This window comes from Lutjanus erythropterus, chromosome 20, assembly GCF_056507025.1.
Source record: "Lutjanus erythropterus isolate fLutEry1 chromosome 20, fLutEry1.hap2, whole genome shotgun sequence".
Lineage (NCBI taxonomy): Eukaryota > Metazoa > Chordata > Actinopteri > Lutjaniformes > Lutjanidae > Lutjanus > Lutjanus erythropterus.
This window is the reverse complement of record NC_139336.1, coordinates 1,533,536-1,555,417: the sequence shown is the minus strand read 5'-3', so window position 1 is coordinate 1,555,417 and position 21,882 is coordinate 1,533,536. Positions and strand designations below refer to the sequence as shown.

General features: G+C 38.3%; 1 protein-coding gene across 2 annotated transcripts in view; it reads right to left on the bottom strand.

Moving 5' to 3' along the window:
• The window catches only part of nrg1 (neuregulin 1), a 49,003-nt gene that overhangs the window by 18,315 nt on the left and 8,806 nt on the right, over nt 1–21,882 (bottom strand). Inside the window, exons 2-4 of one of the 2 annotated variants that reach the window (XM_084746091.1) lie at nt 19,373–19,378; nt 15,590–15,728; nt 13,583–13,650 (exon numbers count right to left, since the gene is read on the bottom strand). In XM_084746091.1, coding sequence (XP_084602217.1) covers nt 13,583–13,650; nt 15,590–15,728; nt 19,373–19,378 — 213 coding nt within the window. Of the gene's footprint in view, nt 1–12,624; nt 12,684–13,582; nt 13,651–15,589; nt 15,729–19,372; nt 19,379–21,882 lie in introns of both variants that reach the window. The other variant, XM_084746090.1, reaches the window with a different exon arrangement.

The following is a 21,882-nucleotide window of genomic DNA, read 5'->3' as shown; positions in this document are numbered from 1 at the left end:
CCCATAATGCATCATGATGTCATCAGGTTAAGAGATCACTGAATCCCTTGTGACATTACTACTGTATGATGTCTTTGGGATTATTTTCTCAGACTTGACATTTCTTACATGTCTTAGAAAGCATACAGTTGTTTCTGAACCTGTGGCGTGTTCCTCTGATATAATAAGATGCTCTGGTTATATGCTGCATTTTAGCTTATTGGTTCAGTGTGTCTGTCAACCAATAAGTAACAGTACATACATGTTGAAGTCCCTTAGAAACACTGTCTCCATATATTGATATATTGATCGGCTAACCCTTATTAGCCGATATATCAACATCAAATATTTTTAACTCTTGGCTCTAACATGTGATTCACCAAGTCCAGCTCTCCACCATGGTCCCTGCTTCTCTTTATCATCCTAAAAAACTTAAACATCTTCAGAGATGGAGCACCTCTCAAACAAGTAATCAGATCTTACAAAGTGCAGTTTCACTGAGTTAATTAGTCATTGTATTCAGAAAGAATATAAATATGCCTGCCAGTATAATGCTCAACACTTTGATATCACATGATCCCTCCCTGAGCTCACATCCATTGCTTTGTTTCCTTTTATTTCTTTTTTTTCTAGAATTCTCCCTAGTTGTTCATCAGCGTAGGTGTCATTTACACTGGGGACACTGGGGACATGATGAAGTGGCGGGTTGTGCCCCGTCATCTTAAGCATTATTTGTTAAAAATGTTCTGAAATATAGTTTGCACCCAAAAATATTACCTAACAAATGAGAACACTTTTGTATTTCCGCTACAGTGTAAGAATACAGTGAGTCCTGATTGGTTGATCTTCACTCAAGAACTCTCTCTTTCTGTCATGTTAAAGTTTTTAGTATCTATTCAAAGTAACAAGGATGTTTAACCTCAAAGTAAGATTGCTTCATGATCTTTAGCTAACTTTGTTAGTGTTATTCCTTCAGTTGTTTCTATGTTGTTATATTTTGATACAGTGATTGGTATTGGTATTGGTATTGATCAATTGCTCAGCTGTGGATATGATGGAGGGCTGCAACCTGTGTTGTTTTGTGCTGTATGCCAAGAATTTTCAGATTTTTGACTCTATAGCATTTTCTATAGCTATTCCCTTTTGCATCACACTGCATCACATGCACATATGGAAACAAATCAGGGTCATACAGATTTTGAACTTGCTGATGTGTGAATGATGTTCACAGATAATATGTACTTCTAATTAAAAGTTGTGCAGAAATATTTTAAACAGTGAAGTTACAAAGCACAATTTATGAGTACGAAAAATCCTTACTCCAGTGTGCACAAAACTTTTTCACACATGCACAGAATATTTCTATAGCTGCAAAACTTAATTACACATTCACAAACTTGTATATGTGCATGGCATTTTTTTTGCACATGCAGATAAAAAATGATGTACAACTTCAGGCTGTGAAATTATTTGTGGACATTGTTTTACAAGCTCAAAATCATTATGACCCTGATTTGTACTCTATATGCACATGCAATTTTTCCTCCCAACCAGTCATAATTATCTACTTCAACTTCATACCAATCCCCCCAATGCACTGGCTAAAATAAAATATGTTGAGGAACATTTTAAAAATGTTTGATCTGAGCCATTATGCCCCCATCACTTTTCAGCACAAAGCGACACACTTGTTCATCAGTGTTATGTTTGTCTTTTCTCTGTTATTTAATCATTTTAGGACATCAGAAGCTTAGTTAATGATTTTTATTAGCAAGCAAATATGCTGTGCATAACAAAGCTTTTTTTTAGATATTACATAAAAATAGTTTGTTTTTTTTAATGGAATGTGCAATTAATACTATGAATTTCACACAGTTTATCTAAAATGTTCTTCATGTAGGAATAGAGCCTCACTGTATCATGTAGGCCAGTTCATATGTGGAGCCATAAATCTTAAAAAAATAAAGTCTCTTTTTATTGTTTGTACAGTTTGCTTCATTTTGTCATTCCTTTAATAGACCAAGATTCACCCCAGCAACATACTGCAAATCATCTGTAAATGCAGAGGTGTGGTTTCTCTTTTGTGCAATCAAATAATAATCTGCTTATTTATGTAATATCAAAGAGTTTCCTGAAGCAGTGAGGAGAGAGGGTTTGATGAATGTTTCACTTAATTAGTCTTGTCATCCATAATGGAGACCCCAAAAGAACCAGGCAGGCTCTATGCATTACATTTTAACCTGTCCTAATGCCAGAATGTTGAAGACATTCAATTCACTTTTAATTAAACTGTCTCACTGAGAGGGAAACAAAATATTTACATGAATTGTAAGTGATGTAAGTGTGCCAGATTTATCCAAATGGTTTATTTTCATCTGCTTTCCCTTGCAGGTTGATATTACACATTTTTAATGCATATTAGCAGATATTAGATGACCCCCCCCTCCCTCAGTGTGATGAGCAGAGGCAGAAACTACAGTGCTGCTATAAAGAAGAGGGGAGAGAAGGAACAGCTGGACATACACATCTGCTAGAGGTGGAAACAGGAAGGCAGATGGCAGGAGATGGGTGGAGTTGGGGACAATGGTGCTGCTCTGTTGTTTCATGCTGAACACTGTTGCAACAGAAAATTGAGGAAGAGGGAGCTGAAGGGATGTGAACATACAGCATCACAAATGTATACAGCCTCTTTGGCTCTCAGAGTGTACTCAGATCAATAAGCAGTGTTGGACCGTTTACCTGAATCAAAAAGGCACATGTGACACCCAAACAATAGTCTGCATATGCATCACAGTGCTTTGGCATCAATAATGTTGATGTATAGCTGTTATTTTTGGTTGCTAAGATACAACACTAATTCCAAAGAAGTTGGGACATTGTGAAAAATGAATGAACTGCAAATACTTTCTGACTTATATTCATATAAATAGTGATGCCTGCAACATGTTTAGAATGTAGGGCTGGGCGGTATGACCCAAAATTCATATCACGGTATAAATTGAATCCCTTAACGGTAACGGTATATATCGTGGTATAAATGTTGCGGTGTAAAACTTATAATGGAAGTGTTTCTGAATGGGTTTTGTAGTCCCTTTGCAAAACTAACTTGATTTAAAAAACAACAACAAAAAAGCAAAGATATAATGTAACTTTTTGAGCATTTATTGTGCAGAAAAACAATAGAAGTAAGGATAGTGCCTCAGAAGTACAAAAATTCTTACAAAAATAAAGTGTATATTGTAAACAATACTTAAAGTAAGAGAGGTTTTCTATAAGGCAAATGGCAAAAACAGTGAAATGGTTCTGTAATCCTGTAAAAATCTGTAAAAAAAAAAAAAAAAAAAAAAAAAACCTAAGTAAAGAATGTGAGTATTTTTTCCATCACAGCAGGTCAGTGATCAGTGTTTCAGTGACTCTCTGTGGATCAGTGAATAGTGTTTTATTTATGGCGGCCCGCCACATTAAAAACATCTGCACCACGACATGATTGTCTATTTTTGGAGCTGCTCACCTTTTTCGGTCGTGTCTAGAAGGTAACTCTTTATTTGCACAACTCTCGCGAGATTTATTTCCGTTATCGCTACTAAAATAATCAAACTCGCGCGATCTTTCGCGGGTCTAGGGTTTCCTTCTAGACACGACCCTCTCTGTCTCTCTGTCAAACTACAGACAGGAGACTGTCTGTAAACAGCACGGTGTTACACTTTGCAGTGTTTCACACAAACACTTTATTTGTGTGGACACCCAGGTTTGGTTTGTCACCAATTTTGGCATTTTTATTTTTTAATCAGTCCAAGAGGACGACGGTATCAGTGATTGATTAGTGATCAGTCTGCCCTCCTCTCCTCCCTCACCTGTTCACTCTGCTGTGAGAAGGTCTGAAAGTTTCTCACAGAGAAACACAGACTCTCCTGTTTTATGTATAGGCCTTCTTATACAGTTGTTTAATTTTATAAGAGCATCTGGTTGATGTCGATGTCATTAACCATCACGTTAGTTTCTGTTGTAATAAACTCCGTCATTAACAACAGTCTCCTCCACACGCAGCTTCTTCTGTGCGTTTCCTGATCAGATAAACCAGCAGCGTCCCGTAAAAAAATAAAATCTATTAATAATTTATTGGTTATAGGTCCGGGTCCGTATAGGACGGCGTCTGGGTCCGGACTCGGACCACGGTCCGCCTGTTAAGGACCCCTGTCGTAGACTGAGCCGGTGTTTGAGCCAAGCGTAGGCTCTGGCTCTCTGCATACTCGAGCACTCGAGTTTTGATTTCAAATGGGAAAATAAATTGCTCGTGTTAGCTGTTGGCGGTCACAGTTACTCCACACATCTTGCAGATTACATTTTTCTGCTCAACATCCGACTTTTTAAACCCGAACCACGTCCAAATCACGGATGTAGCACCGTTTTTTTTTGTTTTTGTTTTTTTTTTTTACCAGCCCCTCCTTCTCCGCTGTTACTGTGCTTCCGGCCATCTCTACCGTGGCCAAATTTATATCGTTTCTACCATGTATATATGTCTATGGTTTCTACCGTCATACCGTGTATACCGCACAGCCCTATTAGAATGCTAAAAAAAAACACCTGTTTGGAACATTCCTCAGCGCACAGGTCAACTGGTAACAGGTGACAGTATCATGATTGAGTATTAAAGTGTGTGGAGTCAACACAGGCTGTGTTTCTGCTGTGAGGCAGCTGCTGACAGTTCTGTCTTTCTACATAGACTTTGCAGAAGAGCTTGAAGAGAAGAAAATCGCTGTTCTCTGAACACAGTTGGTGATTTCCCCCTCCTTCAGAGAGGAAGGGAGGGAGTAATGGATAGAGAGAGAAGAGAAAAGAAAGAAAAAAAAACAGTCCCCTACACCTGATTTTTTTCATGTCTGTGTCTTACTGGACAAATGTAGACAATGAAATTGCAGGGACAGGTGTCCTGTTGCTGATAGAATGTCGATATGACTGTCAACAGATCATTTTTAACTCAACAGATAATTTCTAAGTCACATTTTCACCAGGAACTGTGCACATCAAACAGAAAAAATAGGCACTGCTCAAACAGGCTGTGTGGATGCTCTAACTGGTTAATATGGGCGCCAAATTGAAAACCAGCAGGTAACGCTGTGCACATGCACTGCTCAAGTGTCTAGTGTCAACCAGCAGTCAGTTGTTCACTAGCATGGATGGTGTGAGGTTCAACCACTTCATGAAAAACTGTGTGGGCAAATAGTCCAACAGTTTAAGAACAACAGTTGTCACCACAAATCCATACAATCCATAATATCATGAAAAGATTCAGAGAACCCAGAGAAATCTCTGTGTGTAAGGAGTAAGGCCAAAAACCAACATTGAATGTCTGTGACCTTTGACCCCTCAGGCAGCACCACATTAAAAAGCCACATTATTGTATAAAGGATACTTCATGACCATCCAAGACTGACAGCATCAGTAATGGTATGTGGGTGTGTTAGTGGCCATGGCATCATGGGTAACTGTCACATCTGTGAAAGCGCCATTAATGCTGAAAGATACATACAGGATTTGGAGCAACATATGCTGCCATCCAGACGATGTCCCTGCTTATATCAGCAAGACAAAGTCTAGACACACTGTACACATGTTCCAACAGTGTGGCTTCATAGTAAAAGAGTTCAGCTACTAGACTGACCTGCCTACAGTCTACACCTGTTTCCCATTGAAAATGTGAAGTGAAAAATACAACAGACACTTTTGAGCAGCTGAAGTCGTATATCAAGCGAGAATGAGAAAGTATTTCACTTTCAGAACTTCAACTTAGTGTCCTCAGTTCCCAAACACTGACCAAGTGTTGTTGGAAGAAAAGCTGATGTATCACAGTGGTAAACATGATCCTGTCACAACTTTTTTGGAATGTGTTGCAGGCATCAAGTGTAATTTACAAAAAAAACAATACAAATAATCAGTTTGAAATATCTTGTCTGTGTACCATTGTACACAATGTCCCAACTGTTTTGGAATTGGGGTTCTATGTATAGAATGTGGTATCTTATTTGTACTGATGGTCAAGGCTGTATGATCCCTTCATCTGGTGATAGAAACTAGCTTCAGAGGAAGGTTTTAGCTTGCAGTCTTACATCTGCATACTAGGAAGAAGGAACAATCCATACCCATAAATTCAATCCCAAGATGTTCTGTCAGTGCAGAGAGGTGACAAAAAAAGAAAGTTGTTTTTTCAGATGGTTATATAAGTATGTCTCACATATGTGTTTTTAAAAGACATGTAGTCAGATTTTGCTTCATAGACTAACGGAAACACACTAACAAAAGTCGTGACACAAAAACTAACAGTTCTTATATAGAAATATTCAGTGTCTTAGTCTTAACACTACCCTAAAGGTACAGGAAACAAACACCTAATTCATCTGAGTTTGTTAAGACTCTTCTCAAAGATTTCAAATGGCTGGTATGCATGCTGCATGTCTAGATGCAAATAAAATCAGGAACAACAAAACCAGGTGGTACAGAAACAGGATACAAATTTTGATCCAGATGATCTTTTGATAGCCTGGACCAAAACTACTAGTCTACGTACTACAGTTTAACACAACAGGAAACCAAATGGAAAGTGTGTGTCCTGTACAACTGATGTCACCCTGATTCAGATGTGCTACACAGACATCCACCACCCTGACCTCCACACACTTAGATCACATCCCCATGTTGGTCATGGTGTGCAGCTATTTAACAATGTGTGCCAAAAAATCCAGTTATCTTTCTTCATCTCAAAAGAAATATGACTGTGCTAACAAAGGCTAGAACCAACCAATAATATTACAAGATCCACCCATCAATCAATATTCATCTTGTAGCAAATGTAGAGCACAGAGCTAACATTTCATAAGTTAGCCAGCTAGTAGTCTCACATAACCAGACCTGTCTCCACAGGACAAGGGTCTGTCTCCACACATGGACTTTCTGCTATAATGGGAAAAAAACACCCTTCCTTGTTTGCATGTCTTTAAACCAATTGCAAATGTCTTTTGCAGCACTAAGCCCAGGATGCAGCAACAGTGCTGCTGCAAAATAGTACTGGGGGGGAAACTTATTTTGGTGGAACATTTGCATGTCAGGAGGCAAGCTCTGGCATTAAAATGACTACATCACTGCAAAAGAAAAGGCAACAGCTGCTAGCTTCTTTATGTTCATACCATTAGTGTCCCAGGATCTAATTTGCCATTTCATTTGCATGACTCTTGTAAATAAAATAAAATAAAATCCCAAGAATACCATATATGGCTCCACTTTCTGTCCCATATACCAGGAAGTGTTCATTCATGAAAATGGCATCAAAGAGAACTTTACAAGTTTGGAGTTTGATGTCCTGCTTTCAGAGATCCATGAAGGAAAATCTGTCATTTAATCAGCAGTAGAAATAAAAGACTTGCTAAAGCAAAGAAATGGAAAAAGCAAATGCTGTAATGCCGTGTTACCTGAGGGTTGGACTGTCACTGAAATAGAGAAGAAATGTCTCGATATGAAAACGACTTCAGAGGGAAAAAAAACAACTAGCCACAGTAAGGGGTAATCAGTGAGTGCAGCAGGAGGAGGAGGTCAAGATGAAGTTTCCATCACAGAGTCAGAGGACAGAATAAGGGAGGATATTCGCCTAAACAGAGACTTCATAAACCTGCATGTACAGATATACAGCCAATACACCTGACAGCAGGTAATAAGCAGCATTGAATGAATGATGATACACTTTATATCTACCTTTACAATTCAAACAGGATAATGTCAACATAATTATGAACTGTAACTCAAAATGTCTTTAGATTAATGAAATATACAGTCATTAGTGAAAAACTTTGGTTTATGTAACAGCAGACTGATTGCACATGACTCTATGACAGGTCTGCAGCTCATTCGTATGAACCACTGAGGAACTGAGAAATCTGTTCGTGTGAGTGGCTCTCGCATGTGTTTTAACGCATGCACTTCTCAACATTCAGATCAAATTTCTCCTATTATCTCCTGTCTTCCTGTCCTGTTTCACTGGGAAATACGTCATGATACAGAAGCTAGATGCTCTTCCAGTGCTGTTACATCTGGACTTGAATGTTGCCAGTGAGCTGTTTACTATGTTACTGTACAAGTCTATAACAACTGTAAATGTGTAGGTAACATATACATTCCTGTCATTTAATATTTCCTTTGTAAAAACCTCAGTCTTTGACAGGCTTTGCAATATTTCAACTTCCTGCACTGAATTGTCACCTCGGTTTGTTTGCATCCACTTTTAACTGAATGTTTCACACAAATAAAACTTTTTCTCTGTCACTTGGATCAAACTTATTGGGAGGTTTTATGCTGAGAAAATGTTTCATCTGTAACAGTCCATCACTGACCAAAACTTCAGAGAGGTAAGCATGGGAACTCTGTCAGTTCTTTCACAGAAATGACTGTGAATCATACACCGAATAAAATACCCAGGTGATGGTAGTGTTCCCTCTTCTTATGTGTGATGAAACACTGCCAGACTGCTTTAAACCACAGTGACTGAACTCACGATGTTGAGTTTCCTGTACCTTTAAAATACTGCTGAAAGTAATTCTATCACAACACCTATTTAATTGTTTTACACAAATACAGTATATATACTGTAGTTAAATACTTAAAGTGATCTGAATACAATATCATATATTATGTATCCAGCTTTAAGGCACTACTGCTGCTTGATGCATGTACTGACATCAGTTTGTCTGCATCTCTACACTGCCAGCAGACAGTCAGTCAGTGGGATCATGAAGATAGACTCAACAGATTTAGCTGCTATGATGATTGTGATGATCATGCACCATTCAAAACTCAGGGCTCATTTATTCAGTTTTAACATTTCAAAATAAGATCAAAATGTATCAGTATTTATTTTGATTAATTAGTAAATATTGATACTAAAATAAGTGTAAAAGTATGATTAGAAAACATCTGCACTGCAAACACTATCATTTAACATAAGTGACACTGGACATGTACAAAGTGAGAGACACACAGTGCTGTTCCTGCTGAAGCTCTTTTGCCAGTCAACAAATCAAAGTTGTGAGTGGAGACTTTCCTCATCAGAAAAAACTTTTAGTTGTGCAAAATAAATAAATTTCTTCTGTCAGAAACACGAGTGGAAATGGCATGACATTGTCATAGCACCGGATAACCTCTTAGATCAGAAGAGGGGGTTAAATGTTTGGATGTGCAAAGTCTGACTTTGACCCCAGAAACTGATGTTCACATCCCATCTCTTAACAAGTGTTGGTTTCTATTAACGGGACAGTTCACCCAAAAATGAAAATTTAGTCATTATCCACTCACCCTCATGCCGATTGATTGTCAGGTTTATTAGTTAGTCCACAAAACACTGCTGGTGTTTCACAGGAAAACAGTGTTGCAGAATCTTTAAACAATAGAAGTGAATGGTGACCAGTTTCCAAATGGTAAAAAAACAAAACAAAACAAAAATTTCAAACAAAAAAAAAAAAATTAAAATGCCTCCATACTGCTTGTCTGGTATAATCCATGTGTCCTAAATTCCCAACATGCAGTTTGCACACCATCACACCAAACATACAAAGTTCAGACAGTGTGCATGTACGCATGGATGTGGCTCCAAGCAAAGGATCTACAGTGAAGATTCAGGCTAAAAACATGGCAACATTTTTAGTCAACTTGGCATGTCGGGCTTTAGGAGACTTGGATTACATCGGATGAGCAGTATGGAGGCATTTTATGTTTTCCTTCAGTTGTTTTTTTTTTTTAAGTTTGAAAACTGGTCACCATTCACTTGTATTGTTTGGGAGATTCTGCAACACTGTTTTTTCTGTGAAACTCCACCTGTGTTTTGTGGACTAACAAAATAAACCCGACCTTCAATCGGTATGAAGGTGAGTAGATAATGACTGAGTTTTCATTTCTGGCTGAACTATCCCTTTAAGGATGCACCTTAACAAAGTAGTTTTTAAACCCAAACTATGATCACATTAAAGTTTGTAACAGTGATACTGTTCTGATGAAAGGAGCACCCAAACTGTTTGTCTCCTCCCCCTGCAGTCAGTCAGGCTCCTGTGAATGTCTGCACCAGGGCGTTTATAGGATATGATGAACCATTGTGTGTGTGTGTGTGTGTGTGTGTGTGTGTGTGTGTTATGATGATTCGACCTAGAGTTCTTGAGCTGAGAGAATATTTTTCAGTGATGACTTCCACAAATACTCTCAGCCATACTGGTCATTATTGTGTTCTCAGGTCTTTCTCAGGCCTTCATTTAACTGTTCATAAAACAAACAAAGCTTAAAAAATCTCCAGATGATGTATGACATCTTTTGACCAACCTCTGCCCTACTGTCTATGCTAAACTCATTCTTATTAATTTATGGCGTGTAGAAACAAGATGACTTCAGTACATGTGCCTGCATGCCGCAATTATTTCAAAAAAAAAAAAAAAGAAGTATTTTTTAGATCCAAACCACATGATACAACTAACCTCCAACTTACATTAAAGTAGCAGGCCATGGTTTAACCACAAGGGAGAGCTACTGAGTCACTGTCAGACTAGTCATAACACTGCCAACTTGTGCCTTCTTAAGTGAGGATGAGGGAAAGGAAGGTCAAAGCAGCAGTATCTTAGATCTGCAGGCATAGACATGCCACTGTCACAGTCTGCATGCCAAGAACGAGATAGCTGCTTTGAACATTTGTGCCACCTGCAGGCAGTGAGTGTGTGTTTTCTTTGTTTTTTAGTGTGTGAGTTTGGTCACTTGTACCACCTGTTCACTGGGCTATCTGACTGTCTCACTGACACGTTTGAAAAAGTTCAGCGAGACTACTGCTTTCTGCTTTCCTGTGGAGTGGCAGTCTGACCGCTTTAAATATGAGCAAAGGTTCACCTAAACCAGCACTGGTGGGGCATCCTGGGAAAAATAAAAACATGTGGTAGATAAAATATGATAAAGAGTCTTCTAAAGTGCCCATCCAGTGGGAAAAAAATGCAATATAGTGCCATATACCACACCACATAGCTGGTGCCCTTTTTTGTCCCTGTCCATCAAACAGCCTGAGTCTGCCACTGTAAACCAGCTAAACTCTCAGAAAATGTTCATCTTTCAGATTTCCGATAGGAAAGAAAACCTCAGAAATACCAATAGAACAATATTCAGAGCTTCATTACATTTGCAGTTTTGGTTATGCCAAGCATTTTTTCAGTCAATACTGAAGGAAGGAATAAAATGTAAAACATACATTATGTCTCAAAAAATATTTCAACCAAGTCACATCCTTAAAGGAATTGTGCAACCATGAATGAAAATTCAGTCATTATCTACTCACCCTCATGCTGATTGAAGATCAGGTTTAGTTTTTTAGGCCACAAAACACTGCTGGAGTTTCACAGGAAAACAGTGCTGCAGAATCTCCCAAACAATGGAAGTGAATGGTAACCAGGTTTAAAACTTAAATAACTAATACTTAAAAAAAAAAAAACCTAAACCCGACCTTCAATCAGCATGAGGTTGAGTTCATAATGACCAATTCATGTTTGGGTGAACTATCCCTTTAATTATTAGTTAATTTTTGCTCAACTGGTTTTTAGCTGCCATTCCCTGCAGACTGGATGAATCCTTTTGGTATTTCTGTAATGTTACAATTAAGGTGACTCTCCCCTTTCTTAGCTCACATTAGAAATGCAGCATGAATTAATTTCACAATACATTTCTGTGTGTGTGTTTGCTTCCTATGACTTACAGCTGAGCTACAGTTCACAGGTGTCCCACCTGCTTACATTCCTGACAGACAGACTGACCTCTGTCCTGCTTGTAGGTAGGCTACTTGTGCTAGTTTGCAGTAGTAGTTTTGCACTAGTTATTACACTACACATCCTGGCATGTCTCCACCTGCAGTTCTAAACTGCTGCAGATTTTTTATTTCTTGCTGATTGGAGGCGTAGGCTGGAGAGAATCCAAAACTCCAGGTCTGAAGCAGCTGGCACTGCAGTTCTTCAAATGGATTTCATTGGTTGGACCTGCTTTCAAGTGCTTTGTATCAATGCTTCACTAGGTGGACATTTCACTATTTTCTGTCTTTAAATCAGTCAATTAATCAACTGAGCACAACAAAGGAAGGAACAGCTCGACAAACTAATAAAGCCAACTACAAACATAAAACAATTAGAGCTGTAACAATTTAACAACTGCTCATTGAATCTGCATCTATTTCAACAAATAATTGTTTTGAGTCATTTTTTAATTTAAAAAAGTCCAGAGTCTCTGATTTCAGATTCTTAAATGTGAATATTTTCTAGTTTCTTAACTCCTTTCATAAAACAAGACATTTGAGGACATCATCTTGAGCTTTCATCATCATTTTCTGACATTTCATGGACCAAAGAATTAATTGATTGAATTGAGAAAATAATGAACAGATTAATCGATGATGAAAATTTCTATAACTTCAACAACACCACATGCAGCTTTAACATACAAAACATTATGGATTTAAACATGCAAAATGTTTAGGCTACATAAATCACAGTTCTAAGGAGAAAAATAACAAAACAGGTACACAACACAAGAACTAAGAGCTAGTCGAGCATGCTCCAATCCAAGAACAGATAGAAGAGGAAACAGACATACTGTAAAAGCTGGCCATTACATAGTTTTGGCAGCGATCACCAGTAAATTCATTTGGACACCTGAGTAGGAAACAAAGGGAACAGACAAGAAGAGAGAGGGAGTTAGTTTATGCAAGAGCTGCGCAAAACCCACAACAGTCATCACTGGTGTTGGCAGGGAGGGCCAGCCGGACCAATACGTCCCGCTACAGTCTGTGAGCCTGGGGTCTATTAATCAGCTCAGACCTTCATACAAAGATGCACTGAATCATGATCTCCACTTTAGGGAGATTATATAAGAAACAGGCCCTCCATGAAGCTGTATAGGTTTGAATACTGTAGCAGACTGAAAATTGCATGTACATACACAGCTGCTCAGGACAAGCCTGTGATATAATCCTATATAAGGGGTGTCATGACCCCACCCAAACAGCAACATAGGCCCAAATGCATGGCAATCACAATGAGAACTGAGGGCTCCCAGTAATGGCTCTGTTAGTCCTGATGTAGCTGCAGCCCAACCAGTGATCCCCTGGGTTTCATGTATGTAAGATGTTGAGTTGTGGTCAGTCTGGCGCTGGATGACTGGGAGAAGGGAGGAGAGTGTCTTCTCCTGTGTTTGGGTTTCTGAGGGGATGTGGGTGAGGCTGAATGGAAAGAGTATATCTTACCTCCACACAGGACACACCACTTCAGCCTGAGATGGAGGGGTTCACTGCTCTGAACGGCATGGATGAGGTGTGATGAGATGTGAAGTACATGCAAATTTCAGCTCACTGCTCTGCAGAGTGTGTTTAAGACTTTAGACCGACTTAGAGCACTTGAGCTCATAAAAATAGTTACAGCGGATCAAGAATGATGGCTAGCTTATCATCAAATTTTTATCACTGGGAAATATTCTCTGCCATTTCTTGAAGAAAACATGACGGGTGAAACACCAGTAGTGACATGTGGGATTGGATACAGGTGTGTTCACATACGTTTTGGATCTGAGACTTTCTTAAGCACAGCTTGTTCACATCGGTGCCCAGTGAATCCCGCCAAACACCTGGTTGATGGGTAGAAAGGAAGAGAGATGAACAGCACAACACAAAGACATCCAGTGTACAGTCACATAACATGGCATGACCCAGGATCAGTAGGCAATTTGAGGAGGGATGCTATTTCCCTTGTGAGCAAAATGACCAAAATGTCTCTCCCTTGTTAACCTGCCACCTTCCTATCTACCCCCTGATAGCAGAGAGAGTGCAGGGGCAGAGGGGCTGTTTAGTTCATGGTGCTGTCTGTGGTGCTGAAATACAAGATGGATGTGTAATTAGGACTCTTGAGTCCCTTCTGTCAGTTTCATTTAAGATTTACATTATTCTTTAAATGGACAGTTCAGCCTAAAATCAAAAATACATCTTTTTCCACATGCCTGTAGATCTATTTATCCATCTAGATAGTTCTGGTATGAGTTAGAGAGTTTTGGGGGTATTATCTGTAGAGATGTCTGCCCTCTCTCCAATTGACCTAAATGGCACTTGGCTTGTGATGCTCAAAGAGCCAAAAAGAAACGTTTGAAAAATTCAACAGCAGTCTCAGTAGTTCCTACTGAAACTGCTCATAACAAGGTCTCAGGATTATCTTAAGCAATTGTGTGCTATTTAGAAGGCAGACGTCCTTCTGGCTGATATCTCTAAAACTCTGTAACTCACACCAAAACTATCTTTACGGAAAAAAGAACTACAGTTAAGAGGAAAAACGTGTATTTTTGATTTGAGGGTGAACTATCCCTTCAAGCTATATAGGATGACTACAGAAAACAAAACCAGAGACGTTTTGCTAGTCATAGATGAGCAAAACAAATCCAGTCCATCCCTCCTGTTAAAAAACAACAAATCGCCTACTGCTGAGGATACAGCCCTCCTGCCAAACAGCAACACTGATACTGGACTTTTCTGTACACTAATGTGGATCTGTAAAACCATGTATTACATTTAATGAAAATGGTTTTTAATGTCCAATTTCAATGTTTTTAAAATTCTTGTGATTGTTACATATAAATCACGTTTAAAGTAAGGCAAATGAAGCACTGAAAGTTAAGGGAATACTGTAGTTACAGTTGGTAAAATGAAAAAGGTTAATGACCGTTTAACTCTGATAGGTGGTGGATCAGTGTCCGATCCACCACCAATCAGAGTTAAATGGTTTGTTCACCCAAAAATGAAAATTTAGTCATTAACTACTTGCCTTCAAGCCGATTGATGGTTGGGTTTCTTTTGTTGGTCCACAAAACACTGTTGGAGTTTCACAGGATAACAGTGTTGCAGAATCTCCTAAACAATGGAAGTGAATGGTGACCAGTTTTCAAAAATAAAAAACAACAACAAAAAAAAGAAACTTAAAATGCCTCCATACTACTCATCTGGTACAATCCAAGTCTCCTAAAGCCCTAGCATGCCCTTTGAACACCATCGCAACACACTTTCAGATGGTGTGCATGCAGATGTGAACATGGTTCCAAGCTGAAAATCTATAGTGGAGATTCAATTCAGCTTAGCATGTTGGGGCTTTAGCAGACTTGGATTACACTAGATGAGCAGTATGGATACATTTTATGTTTTTATTCTGTTGTTGTTGTTTTTTTAAGTTTGAATACTAGTCACCATTCACTTCCATTGTTTGGGAGATTGGGCAACACTGTCTTCCTGTGAAACTCCTGGACTAACAAAATAAACCTGACCTTCAATCAGCATGAGGGTGATAGATAATGACAGAATTTTCATTTATGGGTTGTCCAATTGTCCAATATGAATGTAATTCAAAGGGCTATTGGGATATTGACAGAGTTTAAATTGGGTTGTTGTATGCAGAGTCTGGACCCAGTGGTGAGTTTATTCTGTAGAAACAATTGGCTGCACCTCAGTTTCCAGAGTCCAAAGACATAAGACATACAGAGGACATGTTAAACCACTCAGTATTATGACCTACTGTAGATGTCATACCTGCAGAGAAACTTCGTGCTGCCTGGCATGATTTCAAGGGTGAAACACTCCCCTCCATTAACACAGTAGTTCCTCTGGCTGTCACTGCAGCGCGTCACATGACTGGAAGTCTTGGCTGTAGTGGTGGTGCTGGTGGCAGCTGCAGAGGACATGCAGTACAATTAATACAGCAAGAAAAATGATGAAGGGACATACAGAGTTTGAACTATTTAAAACCATTCTGGCTACATGTTTGCTGAGTGTGGAGAAATCACCCCATGATCCAACCCTCCTAGGAATACCCCAAGTTTTTATTTACAGCATTTTGAATGTGCAGTTGTGAAAGATGGGTCTGAAATGGAAGCTGAAGTGAGACTGGTTTCAATTCAATTGATTTTAATGGAGACCAACTTGGACTGCAAACAAAAGATTAAAATGTCCATAGAAATGTCTCAAGCCACTATACTGCACTTTAATCATATGTTAAAAACAAATATATGTCAAAAAAAATACTTGTCAATTGTCATTTATCGTTCAGGACCACCACTAAGAGCATGAGCAAATGGAAGCTGTACATTTAGCCATATTTTGGTTAAAGCAGTATTGGGAACATGAGGGTGCAGTAGTAGTGCTTTGTGCTGCAGAAGTTGGTAGAGAACATTTGAAAGATGTTTGAAACTTTGTCATGAGATGAACCAAGTCACTGTTATGACCAGAGGTGGAGACTTGAGTCACATGACTTGACTTAAGTCAGACTTAAGTCAGAAATTTGAGGTCTTGAGACTTGCTTGATTAACATTCATAAAAGCCTTGACTTGACTTTGGGCCCTATCTTAAGCTTGTCTAAAGTGCAAGTGGAAAGCACAAGGTGCAGTGGATTTAATTTATTCAAGGTGTGTCTTTGTGATCTTACACCAGGGGGACAGGGGTATCCTGTCCTGTTCTACCCCTTGCACCAGCAGCACGCAGCGGGATACACCCATCAGCAGCTTCCAAGTGATCTCGCTAATTCATGGGTGAGTTTAGGCCAAACATGTAATAAACCAATCAGAAAGTCAGCTCTCATCACCTTTAACAGGTTGGTGCATCAGGAGCGCAAGCATTGGCAGCATGATGGTGGATTTACCATGAGGGAACAAAGAGAAAAGATTCTCAAGCGAGGAGACAGATCTCCTGGTTCAGCAAGTGAAAGTGCGAGAGCATGCAATATATGAAGACAACAGGACGTCTCCAAAACAGCTTCATGTGTAAATAGGTTTGTTTATATTAATAACTACAAAAAGTGAAAAAATACATGAACCATAAATGGTATGCAGATATGTCACTGGTGATGTTTTACACTGAAGCACCTTGAAATTATGTTATATTCTATAATTCATTTTTATCATCAGCTCTGCTGGAGTCGGGGAGAGAGACAAGCGCAGTCAAGAGGAGAGACAAACTGACCCAGTCTGGTAGCAACACTGTTATCCAGCTCAGGTGACCCACCTGATAATACCATATTTTTATTTATATATTCTAAAATTTTGTTTTATTTTCTAAAAGGTTATATTGTGTTCATAATTTTCTTTGAATGTCTGAGGTTTTGTGCTATCAGATTTTTCATATTATTGAGGTACGTACCTTAACTAAGCAAGTTCCATTAGGCTAAAAAATATTCATTTAGTTAAGCAAATAAAAACAAAGGCCCTTTTCATATATTAAAATACACTGGTGCAATACCTTAAGATAATAGGACCTGAAGAAAAAATCACCAGCCACCACTGCTACAGACTATAGCTTTTTGATACACAAAACATGTTTTTGTGGAGTGGAGACTTTCACATGAGGATAAAACTCTGGTAATTATTCTGTATTTTCAAAAGAAGATGCCTTCAGGGCATACTTCCCTGCAACAAACAGTGACACATATTATTGCATTAGAAAAGAAGCCCCAGCAGAGACAGTCATATTCAATTCCAAGGAAAACTAAGTGATGAGTATGTGTGGAGATGGTGAGTGATGATGAGTGATGATGAGTGGAGTGAAGTGGAAAAGCATTTCCCTGTCTCACTCATCTCCAATCTGTAGCATTGTGAAAACACTTTTTGCTTTGTGTTTAATACTGCAAACACCTGACCCCTTTGCATCCATAATACTCTGTCTTTGACTGACTTCTAGGTTTTTTATGAAAATATTACCCAAAAACACAGTTGGGAGTTGCTCCTTATTCAGCCCTGAGTTTTGTTTTGCAGGTGATCCTTTTTTTAAGCTGCATATACACCTCCATCAATAAGGTAGGACAATCCACTAGTAGCTGACTCAGACGAGTGTATTAACATTATTATCAGCTAATGTCTCTCATCTGGACTATGATAACTGAACAGTGAGAGACTTAAGTAACTAAACCAACCTGCAACTATAAAAGTGAAGGGGACAAAAATAAGATTTTGATTCACACTTACATTCACACATACAGACCATTTAGAGGGGTGATAAAGAGGGGTGCACATGTGTTAAACTATTTGAATTCATGGGCTGCATATAACCCAGTTTGATCTCAAGAGGACTGGACCAGTAAAACCAATGCATAATGACCTAGAAACAACACCAAAACATGTCCCTGTCTTTCTTTCTTTCATTCTGATAATGATCACAATTAAAGAGACAGTTCACCCAAGATCAAAAATACATATTTTTCCCCTGGCCTGTAGTGCTGTTTACATCTAGATAGTTTTGGTGTGAGCTGCAGAGTTTTGGAAATATCAGCTGTAGAGATGTCTGTCTTCTCTCCTGTATCATGCAACTAAATGGCACTCAGCCTGTGGGTTTACATGCACCAAAAAATAGATTTGAAAATTTAAAGCCAGTGTCTCTTTTCAAAAATGATGACCCAGTCAATGAAGATAATACACACACCTTGTTATGAACAGTTTCATGTAGGAACTACTTTCTTTCTGCAGTAGAATCTACTGGAACTACTCAAGAATCTACCAGAACAATTTTCTTTCTGACTGAATGAAAATAGTTCTGTCGTGAAAATACTCACAACAAGGTGTGTAGATTATCCTGATAGAGAAACATTTTTTCATTTTTTTTCTTTCTTTCTTTTGGCATTTTGTGCACCAGAAGCCATTTAATCCTATTGTATTGGGGAGAGGGCAGAAATCTATCTATTGCAGAAAGAAATTAGAATTATTTATTTATTTATTTATTCATTTATTTATTTATTTATTTTATTTTATTCATTTATTTTGTGCTTTGAGTCATTTAGTCCCATTATACTGGAGAGAAGACAGACATCTCTACAGCTGATATCTCTGCAACTCTGCAACTCACCAAAAAATCTAGCTGATAAAAAGCACTACAGGTGAGGGGAAAAATACGTTTTTTTTTTTTATTATTTTAGGGGTGAACTGTCCCTTTTAATGAGCTATTCATTTATCAGGGTGCACAATTTCAGCAGCTGTCAGCATGCATGTCTTTATAAACTCACCGTCACAGAAAACTATGGCTTTGATGCTGATGCTATTTTATTAGTAATAAGGTAGCTAGCTTTCTTTTTCTCTGATCTTTTGGCAACAACTGCAGACACACTGCTGTTTCCTCAAACCTGCAGCAGCTAGTTTATCTTCTCTGTTCTAAGTTGTCCTTGCAAGTTCTTGTATTTTCCACCATGATGTCTGACAGTGACACAGAACATTATTCACTGAGCACAGAAAGTTGCTGTAAACACACCCAGAACACTGGCTTCACATTTACCTCTGTAAAAAACATATGAATCAGTCTGATTTTTTTGTAAAGCCTGACAAACGAATTTTCCACTGGCTGCTCTTGCATGAACAGCAGCCTATGCTTGACGTAGAATGTATTCAAGCATGTAGGATCTATAATAGTGTATCCTGTGTATATGACAGCAGGAAACTACAGTTTTCACACTATGCAAACTCATCCAATGGGCCTTAGTGGACTCTTTAGAGGGTCTGTTCTGGGCCACAACTGTCAGAGACCTAACCTGCATGTCTTTGGACATTTTGGACAGTCTGCTGCTGAGACTGATATCTCTACACCTGACCTTTATTCATGTCTTGTAAATGGTGGAGCAACAGGTATCTTGTTTTAAATATTAAATCTATTTCCTGATGAAGCATGATAATTCAATGAGCTCCTTGAGCAGAGCTGGGGCAGAACAGAGCAGAGCAGTCACATTGGTGAAGGTAAAGATTTCAGCAAAATAAGGTATCACCAGTGTACATCTACCACACTGACATAGGCTGTTTGCCTAAATAAAATTAAATAGAATGTTAATTAATTTCTCAAATATATCTTTAACATCTGACTTTTTGTGCTTCGTTACCAGTTTAAGTTAAAGTTTTGAGAAATGTTTTCCTATTATTTTCAATTATTTATTTATTTCTAATGCATCACTTCCTGCACTTGTTTCACAATCAACATTTTAATGTGAAGGCAGGCAGGCAGGCACAAGCCTTTATTGTGAAACATCCACATGAGGTATTGATAACGCTATGCTAAGGTTACTTATGAAATAACATGACTCATCGGAATTTATTAGGGCCTCCACTTTTTGCCTTAATGTCAATTTGAAACAAAATGAATTTGATTAAATCTCCAAGACAGCACCTTATAGTTAGGGCCAAGAAAACAACAAGGAGTGAGATTACTTCAAATGATCAGTAATTAATTTTTACTGGGAATAAAAAATGGAGCTCAGTTGAAGAGGTAAGATAAAAACGTGCAGCAGCCTTCAGCACATAATGAAGATTTATCATTTGGTTGCTATCCTGAGGACATACAGAGGGTAGCATGTACACAAGCTCAGAGCTGCCTCTATCTGTACACACTATCAGTCATCCTACATCAGCCGAGCAGAGCACACTAGCAGGGAAAAGGAAAAATACCACAGGAGGGGCAAAATTCAGTAACAGGAAAATTACCACAAAAAGGCTGTCTGGGGAGCTCTTTTTTTCAGTTTTATGTCAGATTGCCCTGGTATAGAGAATACTGCTGCTGTAATATTTTGGTCTTTTGAAATGTACTGTTTTTAACATTCCCATCAAGTTTTCATAACCAGGAACAAGGGGTGTCTGCCACGTTTGTAAGTTTTCTGGAACTTTTTAATGCAAAGTGCTTGCTTCAGTAGGGCTGCTTCATAGAGGCAGAGGAGGTTGCTCCTGCTCTATTTCTGAGAGGCAAGAGGGAGATGAATACATAATAAAACATAAAAACAAATAGGGGTGCAATGGATCACAAAATTCATGGTTCAGATCATATCATGATTTTGACTCAAAGATCAGATCCCTTTTTGTATCAGAAAAAAATCAAAAGAGGTAGGTTTAGGGTCAAATTATTTAAAAAATATACCTGGCTTTAATTTCTCTTTGTCTGTACTTATCACCATAGTAATGTAATAATAATAATAATAATAATAATAATAATAATAATAATAATAATAATAATAATAATAATAATAATAAAAGTATACACATATTTTCAAATATAATAAAATTACTCTATAGTAATACATACATACATACAGTATATTCAGAATACTATACTGTATTATAAAGTACTGTACTACATATATACTATCATACATAAAAGAAATAATTATACACTGTACAGTAGAATACACTAATAACCTCAGTAGTCTGGCTCAATGTCCCACCCATTCTGATTGGTTAGAAGTCATGAGTAACAGCTAATCAACACAGACACACTGAGTCACAGACAGACAGACACAGAGCTGCTCCGGTCAGCTGAGAGGAGTTGTGTGAGTGTGTACAGGTTAAGACAGCAGACATTGCCAGTTTCATTAAAGATCACAAACTTATGATCTGTTTCTATGACGATAGACTAGTTATACCACTGAGATTGCCCAAAGTTATGGTCAGGATTTCACTTGAGGTGATGAGACGGTTTGTGAACCAGTTACTCTTCAGAGATGAGCTGCAGAGTGAAACACAGCAGCATCTGTCCTGTCCTTCAGTGCGACTCTGCATTGAGATTTCTGGTATTATTACTTGTATAAAACTACCAGCCACAGTAAATCAGTGTTTAACACCATGATGGTTACATGTAGTCTGTGGATCATGTGTGTGCCAAACTGTGGAGCGTGAGTGATCTGTATGGGACACGGGACAACTGTGGTCCCTTGCACCCCTAATAACAAAGATATAAACCATTAGATAAACCACCCGAATTTTAGGATCCTTTATGAAATAATTTTTCTCTCTTCTTCAGAAAAAAGTTCAATTTTTGATATTCTGATTAAAATTCTAAGCACATGACACATGGAGGGGAAAAGGAGTTTTTTT